The sequence below is a fragment of the Hesperophylax consimilis genome, chromosome 23 (genome assembly GCF_061612785.1).
Source record: "Hesperophylax consimilis isolate HC1 chromosome 23, BYU_Hcon_1.0, whole genome shotgun sequence".
NCBI classification, from domain to species: domain Eukaryota; kingdom Metazoa; phylum Arthropoda; class Insecta; order Trichoptera; family Limnephilidae; genus Hesperophylax; species Hesperophylax consimilis.
The window spans coordinates 26,379,719-26,402,550 of NC_142858.1; the positions used below are offsets into that span (position 1 = coordinate 26,379,719).

General features: G+C 32.8%; 1 protein-coding gene across 1 annotated transcript in view; it reads right to left on the bottom strand.

The window, feature by feature from the left end:
* Positions 1-22,832, bottom strand: part of ap (apterous) — a 151,039-nt gene that overhangs the window by 29,171 nt on the left and 99,036 nt on the right. Inside the window, exons 3-4 of the mRNA XM_089646024.1 lie at positions 16,537-16,710; positions 15,609-15,805 (exon numbers count right to left, since the gene is read on the bottom strand). Coding sequence (XP_089502150.1) covers positions 15,609-15,805; positions 16,537-16,710 — 371 coding nt within the window. The remainder of the gene's footprint in view (positions 1-15,608; positions 15,806-16,536; positions 16,711-22,832) is intronic.

The following is a 22,832-nucleotide window of genomic DNA, read 5'->3' on the forward strand; positions in this document are numbered from 1 at the left end:
ATTATCATCATCGCCAACTTCATCCCTAACAATTAATAATTAAAAATAAACAAATGAATTTAATTAAATTACTTTTTTTAATACATCTATTTAAATTTCTATTACAATTTTTTCAATTGAATGATAAATTAATGAGTTAATGTAATTGTATATTGGAAGTGGAAATTAACCCACTTCTGAAACTTGGCAGATAGATTCGCCCACACATACACATACATTTCTATGAAATTATAAAAATTTACAGGAGTTAAAATACGAGATGAAGTGATAGCGGTGTTTTATTTTTATATATTTGTTAAATATATATTTTTTTTTAAACATACATATTGGCATTAATGATAGCTATTTATTTTAGTCAATCTCTGGGGAGGAAAGTTTAATCTTCAGTCAAACTAAAATACATTTATACGTGCATTTTGTAATTAATATCTTCTATTTCATCTAGTATTCTGGTAAAAATAACTTTGTTTTTACTGGTCGATTTTTTTAATAAATTTAAACCATATACGCCATCACGCATCCCTGCGACTTCAGTTGATATTGCATTCGTAAACCCTTCTCGCGGTACCTATATTTTTTTCCTTGCACATACACAAGTAGGTAGGTACCTTCGAGTATGGCCGAACAAACCACTGAAGAGCTGTGTATCGCTTCCGGCCGCCGAAGGTGGTCCAAACAAAAACTACATTATCTACCTATAAGGTGCCCATCGAATACTTTAATATATAAATAATTATGAATTGTATTGCGGACAGCTGTTTTTTCAATCGCAACGATTTTTATCGGCGCAGCAATAATTTTATTGGAATTAATCGAATGTTTTATTCACGTATACTACTTAACGAATTTAATTTCAACGAAATTGATAAACGTTTTTGTAATGATATTATCACACTGTTTATGATTGGGGGGTAAGTGGCTCAAATTTGAATGTCTGTTTATAGTAGTTACTTTTATACTTATGTACTAGTTTAACGTATCGTTCGTGGGGCATTAATCGAATTAGAACATGCGTGATAACGTTCAAACATTCAAATTTCTGGGGATCATATAGATCAAAAATATGTTTATTCTTAGTGTGTCCTTATATCATCACGAATTCAGGCATAAAATCTCCTGGAAAGCGGAGTCTAGAAACGATTGATTTGAGTGGAAAATAGTTTTTTTTTTATTTATATTGCAAATTATTTTATTTAAAAAAAGCAGGGAACTTTCTAAAATAATCTTAAAACATTTTCTGTGTCCACTATATTATTCAAGCAAAAATTACTTTGGCTAGGTGGCTAACTTTTACTTGATAGTTAACTGATCTGGATTTTCTAAGCTAGTTCTTTGATTAGATAACCATATTTGACTAGGTGAGTAACTTTTACTAGATAGTTAACTGATCTGGATTTTCTAAGCTAGTTCTTTGATAGTTAACTGATCTCCGTTTTCTAAGCAAGTTTAACATTGATTAGATAGCCATTTTTTGACGCTAACTGACGCTAGGGCGCTAACTTGCACTAGATAATTAACTGATTTTCGTTTTATAAGCAAGTTTGACTTTAAATAGATGGCCAACTTTGACTAGGAGGCTAACTTTGACTAGGTGGCTAATTTTGATAACATAGTTACCTGATTAACTAGTTTACCCGTTTTATCAACAAGCCTTACTTTGACTAGATGGCTAACATTAAGGCGATGCCATACGTAGTAATGCAAAATCATGTGTTTTTGGTTTGAAAATTTGGTAGCCTAGAAATCTTTCAGATGCTTTAATTAAATACTGCGAGTAGAATACATCTTGGCCTTTGAAATAATCGAGTATTTTTTAGATAAGTCTTTTTATAAGCCCAGAAAAAAATAATGTATAAGGCCTATGAAAACTGCTTTAAAGTTCAAAATCTCCTACTTACGAACCCATTTCGGTTATAATTTTATTGTATAATGTGGCAAATTAAGTTATTTATAAAATGATCGAAAAAAAAAATTATGCCTGAACATCCACAAAATAAAATAAAAGGCACTTTTTGGCCATGTTTTTTTCTTGTATGAATCAAAACAGGCGGTTGGTGTTAAGCGGGAATTTAAACCTTATCGCCATCTACGTAATGGTTGTTATTGATAGCGGCTCAATTTAAAATATTACATGACGTAGTGCATCGCCTTAACTAGGAAGCTAAGTTTTTCAATAATATGGCCCTACCTGCATAAAGAAAGTTTAAAAAAAGAATTGGTAATGACCTTTCTTTGACAAATTGTATAATTCCTTACTTGAAAGCAAAAATGTTGCCTACATAAAATATATGGTTCATAATTAATTAAGTTCCTAATTACACATCTTATGATTGCATAGAAAAAAATTTAAGAGAAAACTATAAACATACTTTGTTACAGAACTACTGGTTTAGTAGTTTACGCTTATGTTTTTTCTTACTTAATTGACAATTTTATTTTAATTATACTCAAGCGAACTGTACAAAAAGCTACAATTCATCTTCAGCTTTTTTATATTCATAATGTAAGCCGATTCGTAGTAAAGATTAATCGAAAATAGTGATTTTGCCTTCGGCTTCTATTAAGGTAAAAATAACTGCTTCAGTTTTCAATGTCGCTTAATTATTTCTTTGGAACGATATATTTTGATGTATTTAATAAGTAAAGAGTGAAAGGGGAAAGTTAGACAACCTTTGTAGTTATTCACTTTAATTAGATTAACTAGACTTTTTATAGAATTTTTTCTTGACTTTATACGAATAACGTTATCTTTATCGTGAAATAAAATAAGCCCTTTACAAAAGATATTGCTCTACGCTAAGGGCATTCCCAATATGTAGGTAGTAACATCATAGCGATAAAATAACATTTAAAATTCATTAACGATTAACCAATTAATATAATTATTTAATTTCAATGTATATACCTATGTGTAATTTCAGTTTTTTTATGTATTTGTTTTCCGCTATTTATATTTATCGCCATATTTACATGAGTGGTTTTGCATAACACCGGCGCCACAACTGTGCGGGAATCCCGTGGCTATTTTTCGATAAGCGGCAGGTGTAGCCTACTCGAGCAATAATATAACTCGTATTGCTATGAAGTGGAATGAAAGAATTGAGCTGAAACTACCTTAAGCCAGGCCAAGACACTGATATCCTTGAAAAAAAATTGGTTCCTACCTATATTTAAAAAAAACTTAAATCTATTTATAAGAAGAAGCTATCGATTATGAGACATCGATGTGTGTTATACGAACCTCTCGAATTTCAGAAAAAACTTTTAAAAAAATTCATTGAATATATGATATTATAGATATTGTGGAAAACTTTTTCTACTTTCCTTCCTTTTTGGTTTTCAGTAGTTTGAATTGAATAATCACACTTCAACTTATTGTTATGATATTTAATGTAAACCCAGTTAGAATTTCATTAAAAAAACACTTTTTGTAGCTTTAAGTAATGGCACTTTGTATGAACTGTTTTTTTTTAAACCGCACAAGAGTCCCAAATACAGCCAGTGAGACCACGGCTTCCCAATTTTGGATATGTTGTAAGGCTGAAGGTAGTTTGAAGGGGAAGGAGATGGGGAAGAGGAGAGTGGAAAGTACCTGGATATGCAGATGTGGTCACCAAACTTCAATTCATATTATGCACAATCGCAGACTAGTAGTCCGAATAGTCCGAATGACTTCTTGAAAAATGGGACAAATGTTTTAATTTCTAGTATATATAAATCTGAATAAATTCTTGACAAATGAGTTCCTATTTTTAAAATGACAGTTTAAATAATTTGCTGTTAAAAATATTATATTATAGGTAGGTAATTTATCGCTTGCTGACTTATTCAATCAATCAGTTTAAATTTGGAAAATAACACTTAAATTCAAAGCCAAAACTAACCATTGAAAACGGTAACCTTTAAAAAAGTGGTATAAATTCGTGAAAAGTGATTAAACTACATTAAAAAGTTTACGTAGACTAGGTTTATATGTTACTTTTTTCATTTACTTTTAATGACTTTATACCACTTTTTGAAGGTGTGTTGAATTATCATTGTGTTGAGTTATCATGGAAAGCAACATGACTGAAACTTAACCGAAATTGGTCATTTTGATGGTCATTTTTATTTTGTTCTTAAATTTTAAATGTGTTATTTTGTTGGTCGGTGAGGTACTTAACATACCTAATGCTGTAAAATATCAATGTATGACTGTTTATAACACAAATAAATAAAATAAAATTTGAACAGTTAAATTAAGAGGCCGATTTAATTCAGTGTTCCGGCCTGTGTAGAGATGGTTTCTGTTCGAGTCGAGCGACTGACGGCCGTCTCGATCAGGCGAGACAATGCGCTCTGCGCGGACCGAGTGGGTTTTTTGTTCCTGTCGTCTGAAGTGCCTTTGTTACCTTTTCGAATTCGCCGGGTTTCAAGACGTTAAGTCACCTCTTAAACTTTTATTTCCGTTTATAAACGCCCATTTTTTTGTTAATGGCTATTTCGCTACCTGGTGAAAAACGTTTTAATTCGCTGCTTTGTTGCTTAGATAAGAAAATAAATGCTTGTTCAAATTCTAACCAAACTCTATACATATATATACATATAAATATAAAATTTGAAAAAAGGTATTGCACGTCACTGGTAGTTGGGTACATATCTGTGTGTTTATATATAATTCACATATTATGTACTTATAATTTATACAATTACATGGCAATATCAAAAGCCTCTTGATAACAACCCACTCTATAGTTTCAAATTGGGAGACAGGTCTGGGTACTCCGACCGGCATCATTTCTGCCATAGGTCAACCCAAATGGTTCGCTGGGTTTGAGTATTTTTTTTTTCAATTCAATTAGTTTATTCCTTTAAAAGCATTACAAAATTACATTTTTTTTTCGTTTTTAAGTACATTTGTAAAATGGTATTAGATAATAAGTAAGCGGTGTATAAACTATACCAGCATCAATAGAGCTTGCATTTTGAAGGCAGCTTCACCTTCAGCTAAATATGTCGATATCCGAATTGATTCTGTTCAACAGCAAGACTGCTCTCCCCACCGGCATGACCTGCAGGCAAGTTGGTGCTGCAGGCCGGGAGATGGCACAGCCTATGCTGTCGGTGACGGAGATAACCATCAGGAACATAGAGACTAATACTCTCCATGATAGTCGGATTTTCAAACCATCCACGAATCAGTTTGAAGAAGTGTGATACAATATGCACATCTCTTCTGACCCGTAGATGGTTCATACCGAGCATGCCCAAGAGAAAGTAAGTAGGATAGAGCCACGGGTAGTAGCCATACTCCCTCAGGTAGAGGAATCGCAGAAATTTCTTCTGCACTCTCTCCAACATGAGGGGTGATGATTGATATCATGGGGTGATGTTTATCTAGGTCTTAGCAGTGGATTCTTCTGCCCACATACTGCGCGGCGAGCTGGATCGGAGACACTTGTTAAAGGAGACCCTTTGACTTCTTTAACAGGACTCTTGGACACACTAACTCTCAAATTTCTACCCTCCTACCCATCTCTCATACCTATTTACCTCCCAGAACTTCCTCTTCTTTATTTCCTTAAAAATATCCTCCTACACATCCCTAGAGACGACATGGCCCATTATTAGGGTCTCCTGCGTTTAGCTATTGTAAAAATAAAGTGCGAACATTTTGTCGACAGCTCGATAACAACGTATTTTCACTAAAACTGTATTAAAAGTCGAAAAAAACATATTCAAATATAGGTTCTCAAATCATAAACATTACCGATTACTAAATAACGCTTAAAAATAAAGAAATCCCCACAGTTTTATCGTATAAATATAGACGGTAGTGTTTACCTAATTAACATGATATTGCTACCAACTGCAAGTAAGTAATGACATTAAATGCAAATAAATTATTCAAATAATTTTAAAACCCGGACCGCGCATTAAATACTAATCATTACTTTCATTAAACAAATTAAAATACATATATGAAATGTTAAACACTACAAAGTACAGATTCCACCTTCTTGGTCGTTATCAGGAAAAGCCTACTTTGTAGTATCGACAGTTATAACGGGAAAATTAGATCAGAAATATAAGTTTGCGTTACTATGCGTACCCATGAAAATGCGTTTACATTTAATAAATATTAATAATTAATTGACAGCTGCATAAATTTTTGAACTCTCATAGTAATTAAATGGAAATATTTTCAGTATTTATTAACCGACATCTTTTGTGGATATGTATCTACTCTGAAGTTAAAACACATTTTAGACAAACTTCCTCCATTATTTTGTGTTCATTTAAATACTAGAGTAAGTTTTAAATGATATTAACAATTATTATTTGTGAAAATATGTAAATAGAATAAGGCGCCAAAAATATAACAATTAAAATTTCAACTGTCTATATTCTGGTAAGAACTTTTCAATCATTCTAAAAAAAGAAAAAAATAATTGAAGATTATTTTAAAGCTTTTGGTAGAGCATTGGTCTAGACTCTAGAGGATCTGGGTTCGTGTCCGACTTGCGAATATTTATTATTTCAATGTCTCGTTCTATTTTCACTGAGAATTGTTTCAATAATTAAATATTACAATGAGATTTGAACTTCAATGAGATAATCTTAATTATAGATTAAATTACCTACATGTCAAAAATCTGGTAAACCGTTTATTTTCTTATTTATTTATTTATCGCATTTATGTATACATTGCTCAAAGGGTAAAAATCTCTAAGTAGCATTTTGTTGAAAAATTAATTTTATACATTTTCTTCACCCATTTTGAAAATTCGTCTGTAAATAATCACCGGCAACTAATAAATAATAAAAATCCATCTCGTGAAAAAATATATAAATTTTATTAAAAATTCTCTACAGGCAAAAGTAAATAGATATTTGAATTTCAATTAGTTATACTGCTTAGCTCAAATTTAAACACCCTATCTATCTCTATTTGTCTCATTTTACAGTTTAAAAAAATGGAAAAAATAACAGTCTTAGTTCTCTCAGTTAAATCGACGTTTGAAAGCTCATGATCAGAACTGATTGCTTAAAATGGTAATGTATGCCATTTTCTTGACGATGGTCAAAAATTATTAACGTATTTTCTGGTTGATATTTGATAATAGAGATTTAACTAGTTAAATTAGTTTTAATCATAGCCACCCGCGCTAAACTGACAGCAACCTAACCGGTCGACAATAATAACAATATAATTAGAGTAGCAAAATCAAAGTTGTTTTAACGTAAACTTTGGAAATTCGCACGCGAAGCGGATAGGTACAAATAATGGTTCTCTGCTTGTGACTTAATAGGTCCGGGTGTTTAAAGATTGATATAATGTATAATGTCTTATCGGAAATTTATGTCCAGTCACTCAGCGATGTAGGAACGCCCACCGCCGAGAGGTACCGTGCCGCCCGCTGCCTGCTCTTAGGTGCAACCGACACTTCTAATGACCGCGGCCCGTTAGCTATTTCAGTAGCGCAATCTATTTATTACCTCATAGTATTAAATCTACACAATGTATTTAAATATAGTGTGTAGGTACATTGGGGAGGGCCGTCATTTTTTATTAATTTTACGATGCTTCTATATTTGCCATCTTTTCTAATTTTTGATCCTGTACCTAAAAGAGGACATAGCCATTTTGGTTGTTTTTGTTTTACTTAAGCTCTGTAATTATTTAAGGAAATAACAACTACTATTATATAGTTAAAGACAAAACAATTCAAATATTTTAGTCTTCTCCAAAGTCTTGTTTGTAAAAAATATTACTCAATCTCAAAATGCATTATTACAAACTGTAATCTATTGGAAAGTACATGACGAATTTTTTAATGTCTCATAACTACACATTACTAAAATACTTATTTATAGGAACTATCGGATTGACAATAAATACGGATACATTATTTGTAATAGCAGGGAAAACTTGCTTTGAATTTTAGTGTCATTTTCAAAATTAGAACTGCTCGTGTGAAGAGTAAATCAGACAAGCGATAAATAAAGTATCTACCTACAATATAAAATTTTTGCAGAAAACTATGTAGATATGTTGTCTTTTTCGAAATTTGAATTAAAATATTCCGTGAATTTCTAATTCCATGAAGTCGTTTATAATAAAATTGCATTCTTTTGGATGTTACTGACTTTATCTAGGGGTAGGTACGACATAACATATTAACATATACATATTAATATTCTGTTCAAATAAAACATTCTCTGTTATTGTAACATTCTAGGCCTTAATAGAATTTACTTTATATTAATTACTATTCATTATAATAAAACACCTCATACCTCGATTTATGTCAGGTTTTATACAAACCTAGTATCCATTCAACTATTACTACAGTAGTATATATTTCTTTTAATTATGTATTGTTTAACTGCACTTCTATTCACAACTGTATCACTTGTAATAATATTTTTATGTACACATTACTTGTTATGTAATCACTCTATTGTAAAAGCCATTTTATGGAGTTTAAATAAATAACATCCCTCACCATCAGCAAAATCCCATTTTAAGTAGGTACCCGCATTTTGGCGCATTTTCATTTATGACTTTTGATAGCGCAGTACGCGATAAGAGATTTAAAGCAAAACTTTTTAAATCCAATTGTAAATAGTCATATCAAACCACTTAAATCTCGGAAGGTGAGAAAGAAAGATATCTTTTCAGATTGTCGGCCCACCCTAATGTACCTACAAGCACATAGCTCTCTTAGTTCTTACGAGACCTGCTGGGAATAAGTGCGAAACGCTAAATTGTGGTATTGCAACTTCTAATGGTGATTAAATATAGGTAAAACAAGAAGGTGTTCGGAAACAAGTAGCGTTCACTGAGAAAACTGACTGATATAAAATATTGCTAATTTATTAAAAATTGGGTAAAATTATTCGTATTCCTATTAAAAACGGGACTGCAAGCCTTCAACGAATGACTTGACAAATATCCTAACAAACTCTTATTAAATGAGGATGTCGAAATACGTATTCATAAAAAAAATTACATTATATTAGTCATTATGTTTATCAGGAAAAGCGCAGCTGCATGAACGCGTGTTCCGATTTATTCTGAATAAACTATATTTTTTAATGATTTGCCATCACGTTTTTAACAGGAATTTAATAAATCAGTCATGTTCATTTTTCTCCGTGTGCCTGCGAGTTTTTAGGTTAATATTTCACGGCAGAGCTGAGTAAAATCCATCAATTTGTCGGAAAAATGGTACTCTTCTGAAATTCTTTCAAGAGGATCAAATTTTTAATTTGAAAATTCGGAAAAGATTTTGACACGCCACTGCTGACTACTGTGCCTTCATTCTAGACCTACCGTCGTACATGATTGATATTCATTCAATTCAATAATTATTTAAATTAATGTAATATCACACTGCCATTATACGTCTAGAGATGCTGTTAGAATCATATCTTACGTTTCGAAGGATAATGTTCTTTAAAAAAGTTATCAAAAAAGACATTAAAGTCAGGTGAAATATGGGTTATTCTTTCGTTTACTAAACTGTTTCTCATTTGAGTACCAATGAAACTACATATAATTAATAATATGGGTTATTCTTTTGTTTACTTAACTGTTTCTCATTTGAGTACCAATGAAACTACATATAATTAATAATATGGGTTATTCTTTTGTTTACTTAACTGTTTCTCATTTGAGTACCAATGAAAATACATATAATTAATAATATGGGTTATTATTTCATTTACTTAACTGTTTCTCATTTGAGTAGGTACTAATGAAACTATACATAATTGACAATATGGGTTATTCTTTCGTTTTTATTGCTTCTCATTTGAGTACAAATGAAACTACATATAATCAATAAGATAGCTCGATGATTCCTTACCCCTACATTTGTAAGATTTCGACTGCCTCAACAAAGTAAAAAATGATAATAATCATATTTTGATGATTTTGATCTCCGTTTTCATAAAAAAATCACTTCAAGAACGCTGTACAAATATATATTATATTTCTACAACCATCTATCCTATCACTAACTATAGACTAGATAAAATACTATCTGTGTTCTGTTCTGTTTCATGTTTCGTTTCGATTTATTAGTATTATCTTCTTCTTAAGTGATAGGTATATTATATTAATGGTTATAACTTTAAAAATAGTTTACTTAAAGAAGAAAAAAATATTGAAGACAATATTAGTGATTTCTAAGCGAAAATCTGAAACAGAAAAATCAGAAAAGGAAACGGTCACATCTGGGACTCGAACCCAGGACCCTTGTCTTTCCGGGACAGTGCTCTACCAACTGAGCTAATGGGACCCTATTCCCCTCGGTCACTTTTAACTGTATTCTTAACTTACTTTTAATTCTATACTTTTAACATACAACTATATGTACAATGCGTTTGACCAATGAATGTGTGAATTAGTAAGATTTTTTGCCATAAGGGTAGAAATAAGGTTGAAGATAATTTTATTTTTACCAACTTATTTTCTTATTAAATTTGTATTTTATATTAGTATATTCATCTACCTATAAGAATGCAATGTTTTCTCTATATTGCCAACAAAATTGAAGAGTTACTTATATAATATAAACATTATTATCTGGGTATCCAGAGGAAGATTATGATATCAATAAATTCTTGTGATTACTTTTTGGTGCATATAAGTTCTGTAGCTACATATCATAACAATGCTCAAACAATAACCGGACCGCTTCACATTCCGGTAGTACCAATTATTGTTCAATATGAAAAAAGTAAAAAAAGTTATTGGTACCTTCTGACCCACAAACAAAATTATCTGCTTCAATTTGTGGTTGGAACAATTATTTTGCAGAAATTTAAACTGTTTCGAGAAAATCATAACAACAAAATGCATGAATTTAAAGTTCTGTTGTCAACGAATCCGACACAATTTACATATCTGATCTTTAAAGTTCTGTTGTCAACAAATCCGACACAATTTATATATCTGTTCTTTAAATTTCTTTTGTCTACAAATCCGACAAAATTTATATATCTGATCTTTAAATATCTGTTGTCAACAAATCCGACACAATTTATATATCTGTTCTTTAAATTTCTTTTGTCAACAAATCCGACAAAATTTATATATCTGATCTTTAAATATCTGTTGTCAACAAATCCGACAAAATTTATATATCTTATCTTTAAATATCTGTTGTCAACAAATCCGACACAATTTATGTATCTGATCTTTAAATTTCTGTTGTCAAAAAATCTGACGCAATTGATATATATGATCTTTACCATGTAACCAAATGTCTGATCTAGTAAAAAGATAAAATGTGGAACAACGTCGTAGATATAAATAAATAAGTTGTTGAACATAATAATCTTTATAGCTGAACAAACTATCAGTACCTAGTACCTACCTCTGATTTTAGTAAGAAGCGTTTACTCCGAAATCTTCATGTAAGTATAAAGCCTAAACATTCTGAAAAGAGTGATATTTTCATTTGTGACGTTTTGGATTTTCTATTTCAGCCGGAGTGACTGAACATTAGATACGTTAGATACACATTTGCATGGTTTTGGTTAGCTGCAGACATGATATATATATGCATTTTGGTGTGTCCGTGCGATTGTTTATAGGCGACTAAAAGAGAAACTCACCAACGAACTAAGCATCAAAGAAAAACGTCTTAAGCCCAGGTAGTGAAGTAGGTACCGTGTGAAAATTTTCAAATTTGAGAACAAACTTTAAAAAAAATTGATGAAATTAACCTTACCGAAAAGCTGCGGTGAAACTGCAACAGCGGGGTCCTCTCCAGTCCACAGGTTAAGGTACAAATAGCGATTGGTCGCGAGTGGAGGTCATCTTGAAGAATGCGTGTTCAAAATTTCTGACCTACACTTTAACGACTTGAATAAATAAAAACATCCACCCGTTCTACGTTCAGTTCGATGCCCGAAGAAGAACTATTAAATATTTTCAGATAGTCAGTAATGTGTCTATTTTTAGTTCATGAATGGTATTCTATGTATATTTGATATTTACGTATCAATCGTGCAAATGTTGGTACATTCGTGTAGGTACCTAAAAATCTGATTTAGACAATCACCTATTTAGAGTCTGTATTGGAATTCATCGAATTCACACAAAAAACAGTGTGGCTAAGTACAATGCATTCGGAAGTGGTTTCGGGTTAAAAAAATAAAATGGATCTGGCGCGTGCTTGCCCCGTCACGGTGAAGCGGGGGCCACCGCAGACTTGGTGAGACTATTCGAGCCGAACAGCCCATTTAACTCGTCAGCGGCCAAGGAACGTGGTCGGGTGGTCAGGTGGTCAGGTGGCCAGTTCATATTTCAGTAGTTCACTGCGGTTTGATGAATCGTGTGGGCATCTGACACATCATGTACATGTACAATGTTCAAAACGTTTATGTATTAGGGAAAACCGAAAGAATCTAAAGATAGATCAGATGAAATCGACCAAAACAATTAATTTTACCACTTACCAGACAAAAAAGATATAAGAAGCTCAAATATATCACAGCGTTCGTCTTCATTGAAAAGTTTCCATTGAAAGCGTTCGAAAACAAGAAGCTTGTTGATAGTGGTTTGAAATGGAAATATGCAAATACTAATGATAGAGTGAGCGCGCTAATATTACGGACAACCACACCGAGAAAACATTCTAATAACAAATTATTTAGAATCTATTCGTAATCTGGTTATAAACGGGATTGCAGGCCATTAACGAATTAATTGATAGGTATCCTGATAAACTTTTGGTAAAATACGTGTTCATAAAAATCCTAACATTTTCACATTTTGTGAAATTATTGAAATAGTGCATGAACACGTGATATTAATACGAATGTAATAAAAGTTTATCAGGAAGTCTCGTTTTAACCGGATTAACAATAATTTGCTGAGATTTTTTAATAAATCAGCAATATTCATTTTTATCGGTGTAACAGTCCGTCACAATAACCTTCCGTTTGGAGCAGTGAAAAACGTTTCTCCAAAGTTTCAACAGCCCGTAACCTGTGGTCAGTACCTCCCTGGGTACTGTGTACTGGGTGGGTATCCGGGAAATAAAATAGCCACAAATCGAGGCCCGTGCTTTAGTTTATTTGAAACTTCTCCATACTTTGGGCCTACGAGGAGATTGTTGCCACCCATTAATGTTCATCCAACCGAAACACACTAAATCCAGTGTAGATTGTATCCTCTTTCATTTTGTTCGAAAGTTATAAGCTACTTCTAAGTGTACCTACACGAAAAAAATGAGTAGTGCTAATGTTTTAAGAATATCTTCAAACTATTCGTAATCCGGTTAAAAACGGGATTGCAGGCTCTTATGCATTGATAGGTTTCCTGATAAACTTTTAATGAAAAAAAATATTAAAAGTCCTAATATTTTCGAATTTCGTTACTATATATTATCAAGGCAAATGCCAGCAATCCCCTTTTTAACCCGATTACAAATAATTTGAAGAGATTATTAATAAATTACCAATGTTCATTTTTCTCATTACCATTTTTTATGATTTATTTTATCGTATTAAGCATACTTCATGATGTCTAATCGTTTTACAAATATACCTTTTTTAAACATAAATGTTTAAAATTCTCGCTTTTATAGTGCATATACACTAAGCCTAAATCATTTTGAAACCTCGATCCGCCCGACTACCATATGAGTATTTTTCCCATCGGGTTGACGATCACAAATAATTTACACTTGTACGAATGTCAACTGGGTTTAATTCTCTTTCGTTAAAAGTCTTTCGCTCGAGTGGCCGTAATCTGTTCTGGTTAAGTATGACATTTATTGTACAAATATTTGTTGTGGATATTGCGGTGAAGCGGTGGTTAATTTTCAATTATCTATGATACTTCTCCGTGATGTTTACTCTTTTGGTAATTTGGTACTTTTTACAAGGCGCACAGCTACTCGTTTTTTTCATCAATCACAACTTTTTTTTATTTCTCTTTTTTGATCCCGTCAAATAATAATTGTATCATACTGTGCTATAAGTGACATACAATTTGACGGTAGGTAAAAATGCTAAAATATCGGTTTAAACAAATATAACTCTTTGAAATCGCACGCAAATTTGACAACCCAGTATCAATATTTTCAAGTCATACCTTATATAACTCAATCGTCACACAAAAATTATAATCAAAAATGTATATTTAACTCATTTTTGACAAAATTTTCGCTTATCCCCTTTTCCCTTTTTGGCGTCAACATATAATTTACATATTCAAAAAGCAACGCTATTGTTTACGTAACATATTAATCAATTCGCAAAAAAAATCGCCAAGAAAATAAACAGACGCAATTTTTACACAAATAACAACAAAATGAAAATAGTTCGTTCGAATAGCAGTGTCAAATGATGAAATCGGTATCAAGGTACATTGTACTGTCTATAATTTAAGTAATTTTTTTTGCAAACTTACAAATTCCTCATTTAACTTTGCTACTTAACAACAACATTACATTTAAGATTTAAAAAAAACTTTTTTAAATTTACAAGTAATTTGGCAAAAACAATTTATCGACCATTATTAAAAAAAACTCCCCTAGATTTTTTTTAATAATAACAATAATTCATAAAAAAATTATTGAATTCACTTACAGCATTTTTTTAAGGAGATGGTTGTATAATTGAGTTCGTAGTTCGTGCGATTTTTAATCGAATAACTATTCGATTAAAAATCGCACGAATAGCTCACATATAACTATGTAGAATAATCCCGGTCTCGATAAAAGGTTGTTAGTAGCTGTAGCAATACCGACAGTGAAAAGAAAAACAGAAGTTTTTTATCCCTGATAAGAAATGTTAAGCACATGTTTTCATCACTTAGTTTTGTGACTCAAATAAAGGAGACACAACAAATTGTTGCAATCACTGCTAAGATAATATTGATAAAGTATTGTCATCTTCTCCCGACTAATAATATTATAATAGCTATAAAAGTTTTGTCTTGTGGGATTTTTCGATACACACTACGCTATAATTATATTTATATAACTGAACAATATAAAAATATGTATCAAAGTTTTCAATTGATAAAACATCACATCTGAAAAAAAAAAATTTACTAATTGTAGTTTGCTTACCCCGCAAAGAAAAAGAAAAGCACTTTTTGATGTCATTCCTGATTGAAAAAGTTAAACAATTGTTTTCATCCCGGCCAAGAAAATAGTAACACTAATTGATTTATTCCAAAGAGATTAATTAAGCGAAGAAATTAATGATACTTTATTTTATTTATCTTTGTCAGGTTTAATTTGTAGAACAATATTTTAACTAAAAAGCCTATCTTTAATTTGTATATACAATAGTATTATTATTCAATTTATATATAAAAAGTTTATTTTAAAATGAGTTCCGCAGTGTAATTATTACTATGCGTGACAGCTGTTTCGCATTCTGAAGACATTTTTGAACTGTGGTGAGGCCACTTACTGAGTAGATACGATCCGTCATAAAGTTACTCATTTTGATCATCCGACTACGAATTCAAGAGAATAGCACTATTTTAGTAAAATAGTATATCCGTTGTTGGTTCTTGTATTGAAGCAAAAAATATTGCAATCCACTATTTTTATCAGTCGTTCTGTCACGCGCACTACCTAAAATCTCACCGAGGTTCGCTGTCATGGCCTCCAGGTCCTTGGGCTTGCGCTTTCGGGGCCGGCCCTTCTGACGGGGGGCCCCGGGTGCGGGCGCAGGTGTGGGGGCCGGAGTCCCGGCCGCGGCGCCGTTGAAAAAGGGAGCGCCGAGCATATCGGGCGGCGCACGGGGCACTCGCACGCATTCGGTCATCGCCTCGTAGTGAAGTCTGGGTAAAGAAAAACGCATAGTTTTAGTAAAGCCGGCCATACACGTGACAGCATAATTGACATGTAGGGATATTCGACATGCATTAATAGAACAGCCTTATTTGGAGCTCTGTAATTAGTAATACCGTTGATTAAAAACACATCTCTTCCACAAACACTCAAGTATACTTGTGCGATTCCCTGTTAGTGGAAGTAATCAGATTGAAAATTCAAACTTTTTACGATGCATGTGCAAGTCAGGAAACTTGATCAAACTTATCCAAATTTCGTCCTTCACGAGCCGTTTACGAGTATGGCCGGCATCATATTCCTTTATTTTTCTTCTTTCTAAAACGAAGGAGAGAGGTTTTGAAGAAAGTCTTTTTGAGTTGTTTTTCGATTTACTTCATAGCAATAACATTATAGTGAAGTGGTACGGGGATTTCATGAATCCTACACTTAATACCATGTTGAAAGAAATGTAACGTCTCGAAAATTTCAAGTTAGAAAAATGTCAAGTGAGAAAAATGTCAAGTGTGAAAAATGTCAAGTGAGAAAAATGTCAAGTGAAAAAAATGTCAAGTGAAAAAAATGTAAAGTGTTAAAAAATCAATTTTCAACAATGACAAGTGTCAAAAATTTCAAGTATCTACAATGTCAAGTGTCAAGTGTCAAAAATTTAAAGTGTGAAAAACATGCAGTGTAAGCGATGTAAAGCGTCAAGTAAAGGTGAGGTAGTGTTAGTTGTTACCTGCAATATATCGTGGAGTCCCTCATGCCGAAAGTGTCCCCTTTGGTGAGGGGCGTGTTACACAGCGCACAGCAGAAGCAGTGCACGTGGAACACGAGGTCGCGCGCGCGCATCACCAGCTCCGAGGAGGAAATGCTCGCTTGACAGCGGGAGCACCTCTTCGGACCGAACAACCTGCAGACAACAAGATACACAAGGTTAATAATATATAAAACATGTAAAACAATACAATACATCCCTTCGTCTTAAATATAAATCAAAGCAGCAAACCCACAAACCAACCAAGAGAAAAATCGCTAGAAATGTGATCAATACTGATAAAAGAAATCTGATATTGTGGATAATGGTAGGAAAGAGAAAGTTAGGCAAAATATCATTAGTTATTAAGCAGAATCAACAGTTTATATCTAATTTCACAATAAGTTTAGAGGTAATAGAGATTAGGTTAAATTTAAAATTGAAAGGGCAATACATTGGTTTCAAATTGCACTATTACAAATATTTAAGAAAAACGTTACTTTATACCTTTTACAGTGGTTTAATCCAACAATGGATAAATTATGCCTGATTGTATTGTAAAAAGGACATACATTAATAGGTTGGATAATTAATAATTTTGTATTTAAATATTTACTGACTCCATTTATAGAATTAAGCATTATCTATACCAGAACTTTGTTGAATCCTACAAATTAGAGTAGCGTTGGTTAAATAGTTTTAGTGATTTGTCTTATAAGTAGTATCGTTATGGTTTCTATTTTATTTTATGTTACTGTTAAATGTTTTACTAATATTTCAGTTTAACATTATTTCATGCTTTAAAAACGTTGTGTATGATTTTCGATAGCTCACTAGGTATATTCTGTTCTTATAGTCCATGTAAAAGCCCTGCTGGACGTAAAGCCAAAAAAATTAAATAACTATTTTATTTGAGTATTTGTATTAGATTATTAAAAACCTTTGTAGTGGTTTATTCTTGGGTACTATGCCGTGTTGCGCTACCTCCTCTATTCAACGTTTCGGACAGCATTACAGTGTCCATCATCAGGGTCCCCACATCACCGTAATCTTAGTTTACACATCTGCTCTGATGAACGTTGGCTAAAGAAGGAAATAGCGCAAGACGGCATAATACGCATAAAATAAACCTCTATAATACCTTTGATAGCCTTGAAAATATCTTCTCATATAAACCCCCTTATTAATAAATGACACTGATAAAATTTAAAATATGTTTATTTGTAAGGCCCAAAATCTGTAATATCTTTTCTAGAAAAGTGAAACCATATAAAAGCTTATTTTTTTTAAGTTACATTCTTGTATTTATCAAAAACTTTAACCGGTTGCAGTAAAATATAAATGAGCGAACTAAATTCGCCAAATAATAATCACTATACCGAATGTTTGATCGCACTTGAGATAACTTCATCGGGCGGGAACTGATGAAATGTTGCCCGGTGTCATTAATAAACCTGCGCTTGGAACTTAACTTAACCGCGCGAGAGCTAACCCATTCTTCCATGAACGGAACAAAATACTCACTATGGGCAACGATATAATTATGTAAAATAGTTATCTAATTACGCTTGCTGTTGGGAATAGACGCAGACGTGGTATATAGGCACGGGTAACGAAGAATCGTTTAGTTCTTCCTCTCGGATATTGTAACGCACCTACAAACACATTGGCGTAACGACAATTTCGAAGAAATAAAGTGACATAATGGGTTCCTGAACGTTTTGTGGGTTTAGAGTACTAATATTGAAAAATAAGATGATATTGATTTTGTTGTGGCCGAAAAAATATAAATTTCGTATTAAGATGTGATAAAAAAATATCATTTTCGGATACAACAAACAATCTAATTTTTCAATCTTGGTATTCTAGCCCACAAACCAAACCACAGCAATACAAGTTTATTGTTAAATCTACACGTATGTATATGCAATTTTATGTATTACTATATTATGTCATCTTGTAATTGTAATTTGTTTCTTTTTTATACTAATCTCGTATTGTATTATTTGTCTTTGTATGACATAGTATCGCATATCGCCATGTTCCTTTGAATTAAACTATTTTTAAAACTACTAAAAATAAAAACGCAAGATCAGTGTTATTTATTCCCTTTTCTAAGAAAACTGATGTTGTCACTATACATAACACTTTTCGACTCGTGGGCTGGGCCATGAAATTGAATTAAATTCTTTGTCTGTTTGAGAAAGATTTCGACATTTAAAAATATTCAGTTTCACCATAAGTAAGATAACGTTTCGCTTAATTCAGAAATTTCGTTTTTGGGGTTCATTCTGCCTAGAGCAAGTGAAAATTTAGCATGTCCTCATTAGTGAAGGTTTTGAAACTAAATAAGTGAATGAGATGGAGATAAATATATGTGATGACCTGACTCTCCAAAACTGATCACTAAATACAGTAAAAATCGCACAATTTGTAATTGAATGTCCAAAAAAAACTTTTTTTTTTGCTCTCATCAGGAATTCCACAAGGAGAGAAACTTACCACACTACAGCAAAAGACAACAAAAAACAATGAATTCAATCCAGTTAACATTTTGTGTGCAATTCTAGTTTTGTATGAAATTAAATTGATTCAGATTCAGATTTTTGGAAATGATATAATGTTATCTGTTATCACTGAATAGATAAGACAAACTTTCATATAGAAATGCATCCCACGTAGATTTGAATATAAACCAATGTCGCCACTGACACATGACTTTTTGACTATTAGATTGAAATAGCAAATCAACATTGCATCCCTCTTACACTGTCTAAAAATTTTTTCGCCATTCCATTAATTTTGAATTTGCACTGAGAGACTAAATTTTAATTTCAAGCAATGAATAATCGCCCTTTTGGTTCAAGTAACATGCCCTCATCACATCTTTTCTTGTGTTCTTTTTTATTTTACGTCTATTGTCAACACAAATTTCAGTGTTCAGTTGAGACTCCCCCTCTGCCCGAGCACTCGCTACGCCACTGTCATCACAGATTGATCAAGTCGACTATACTGATACACAAGAGCACGAGTTGCTCCGTGAGAATTTGCATTAGTAGTAATATATCGCATTAAAAGAGATGGACGGGAAAACGCAGGCGGATTTCCTATTTAGTTTGATAAAGTACGGATTCTCCCATATATCAGACAAACAAGGTATTTGCTAATGATGTCTGTTTCTCGGGAAAAGAAAAAGGCATATATTTAAATAGCTGACTAGGATATTTTAGAATCCTGCTCCAAGGATGTTTTACCATTATACTATTGACGATTCTCGAGATAAAATCTTGTAGAGATGTTCCTTTAAATTAACGCAACAACAGTGGGATACACACACTCACAAAAAATTAAATAAAGGATATAAATAATGAAGTAAATAAAATCTTTTTGTTCCGTTATTTATAAGTATTTGTCGTTTTGACTAGTGTCTTTTGTGTGCGTTTTGTGTGTAAAGACAGAAAAAGGTTCGATAAATGATTACAAATTAATAAGAACAATATTGCATTACAAACCATAGCTAAGTGCACTTTAACTAAGTTTACCCGTAATTACGAAAGGAACTAATGACATGGCACTTAGCCAATATACGATGTAGTAAAATTCAAACCAGTAGAACTTTTTAGGAGGTTGAATGTTTTTTATTGGAGAGGTTGGAAACGAAAAATATAATCTAACAAATATTTTTGTTCACATTTTTTTCAAATAGTACATATATGATCCGAGTTGTTCGGGACTGCAGCCAGCAAAGTGAAGATTTATTTAATGGTATCCTACCTCTGATAGGTGGGGGCCGCAGAAGACGAAAAGGTTAACTGAAAGACATTTTAGCTGTATTTATAATCTTCGCCTTGCCTCTACGCCGCGTGAAAAGGGTCGCGGTGGAAAAGATCAATGAATAGTTAAGAAAAATATTTTTATTTTAAAAACACAAGATACACGCGACGATATTATCAGAAGGAGAATACGGGAAGGAAGTATGTGAAATATCATGTCTCTAGCAAACGAGTGCTCAGGTCGGAAGGTTCATCGGTTCGCCGTGCCAGCTGGTGGGGGCTACGTGTCATTTAGGTGTTGCAAGCTAGTAGACCTTGACAAAAACTAAAAATTAAATACGCGAGCCGTTCCTTCAACATCATTTAAGACGTGTACTGTATTAATGGGGCAACTTTGACAATTTCCATTTTGAAACAATATTACTTTTATAATAAGACTAAAATATGTGTTGGAAAATGTTGTCTTACATATTTATTACACACGTAAACTATTGAAAAATGTACTAGGACCTACATATAAAAAAACATGTGTGCGTGTTTGGGGAGTCAAAAAATAATTAAAAGTATGGTGATAAACGTCACCTTTCGGAGTGGGGTGACTTTGATAAATAACTCACCACGATTTTATAAGTTTCTTAAAAAAATACTTCATTTAGAGTAATATTTAATAAAAATCGAGTTAAAATATGCAAGTAATTATATACATGTTATATTTCGGCGGAAACAGACATTTACTTCAAAATATTATTGAAAATATACTATTAACTAACCGGCCTCTAAAGGTCTAAATCATTTTACTAATGTTTTCATCGATAATAGACTTGTGTTACATCTTCCTCCCACCCCGTCCTCTTATATGCACACATTCCCCTCACCCTAATTCACACTAAAGTTGTTAAAGCTAATTAAATGCTGTCTGATGGCCTCCGTGGTTAAAGCTTATTAAATGCTGTCTGACGGCCTCCGTGGTGGAAAAGTTGTTAAAGCTAATTAAATGCTGTCTGACGGCCTCCGTGGTGGAAAAGTTGTTAAAGTTAATTAAATGCTGTCTGATGGCCTCCGTGGTTAAAGCTTATTAAATGCTGTCTGACGGTCTCCGTGGTGGAAAAGTTGTTAAAGCTAATTAAATGCTGTCTGACGGCCTCCGTGGTGGAAAAGTTGTTAAAGCTAATAAAATGCTGTCTGACAGCCTCCGTGGTCGAAAAGTCCCTCGACAAGTCAATTTTATTTGATTAATTTCTGTTATTACACAATTTATTTTGTCAACTTGCGACATGTTCCAAAGAGGAAGATACTCTCAGTATCACTCTGATGTTAGACTACGCCGTGTTTGGTGTCCAGATCTCAATAACCACCCTTCCCCACTTTCCCCTTCCCATCTACTTCCCTTCAGTACTATCTTCAACCTCACAATATACCCCAATTTGGGCTCCCATAGTCTCACTGGCTCCATACGGTTGGGAGCTGTTGGACACACAAAAAGTATAAGTTTCGTTCTCCACTTGTTGTCCTTAACCAAATGTAAGTTATAGATAGTTCGAGCATCTTAATGAGATACATTTATTTATGTGGGTAGTTAATAATTAATATTGACATTCACGTCCCGTTAGGTTAGAGCCGATGCGCGATGCGTGGATATGAATAGGTAGGTCTTTCTTTGTGATCGATATCTATGGAATGTCTTCCTCGTGTCTACGCAGAGTTCTCATTAACGGATTATGGATATATCTGAATATTCACGTCAAGTTCGGTGAGAAGTTGAGTTGAACAGGTTGTATTTCACAATGTTTGTTTATATCACGTCAAAAGGGCAGTTAATATTTACAAAAACATAAACAAAAATAAAAAAAAACAACAAACAAAAAACATTAAAACTTACCTTTTTCTCACTCAATGGGAACGCTAATATTAAATGGGTTCATACTTTTCCGGGGAGATACCTACACATCTCTGCTATGTTTATGACATTATTTTTTACGCGATCAATATACAAAATGTTCAAAATCAGTGGGACTGCGGAATGTCTGATTTGGGTTATTCTGTGTTTGCTGATATGCGAAGTGCAATTAAAAGCAATTGTAAAATGTTGGCAAGAACCAGGCTACGCAGATCTGATCGCTAAACATATCGAAAATCGGTACACAAAAAGTGTGGTATTGATATTGGAACTGGGAACCGACGCTTTGGATCACTCGATCAACTAACCGTTTTCTGTAATCCTGTTAAAAGCGGAAAACATTAGTGTATACATAATATGGTGACCGGATAAATCATCACATCCTTAAAAAGTTATATAAAGTCATGGAAAGTGATGAAACAAAAACTTTATTAACTGGGTTAAGTAGGTTAGGTTAGGTTAGGTTAAAATTTGTTTTTTTTCATCGTTTCTAATGACTTTATATCACTTTTTAAAAGTGTGTTGAATTTTCACTGTGTTGAGTTATCATAGAACCACATAATATATAGGAAGACGTGTTCATGCACCTTCGTTTTTCCTGATATTAC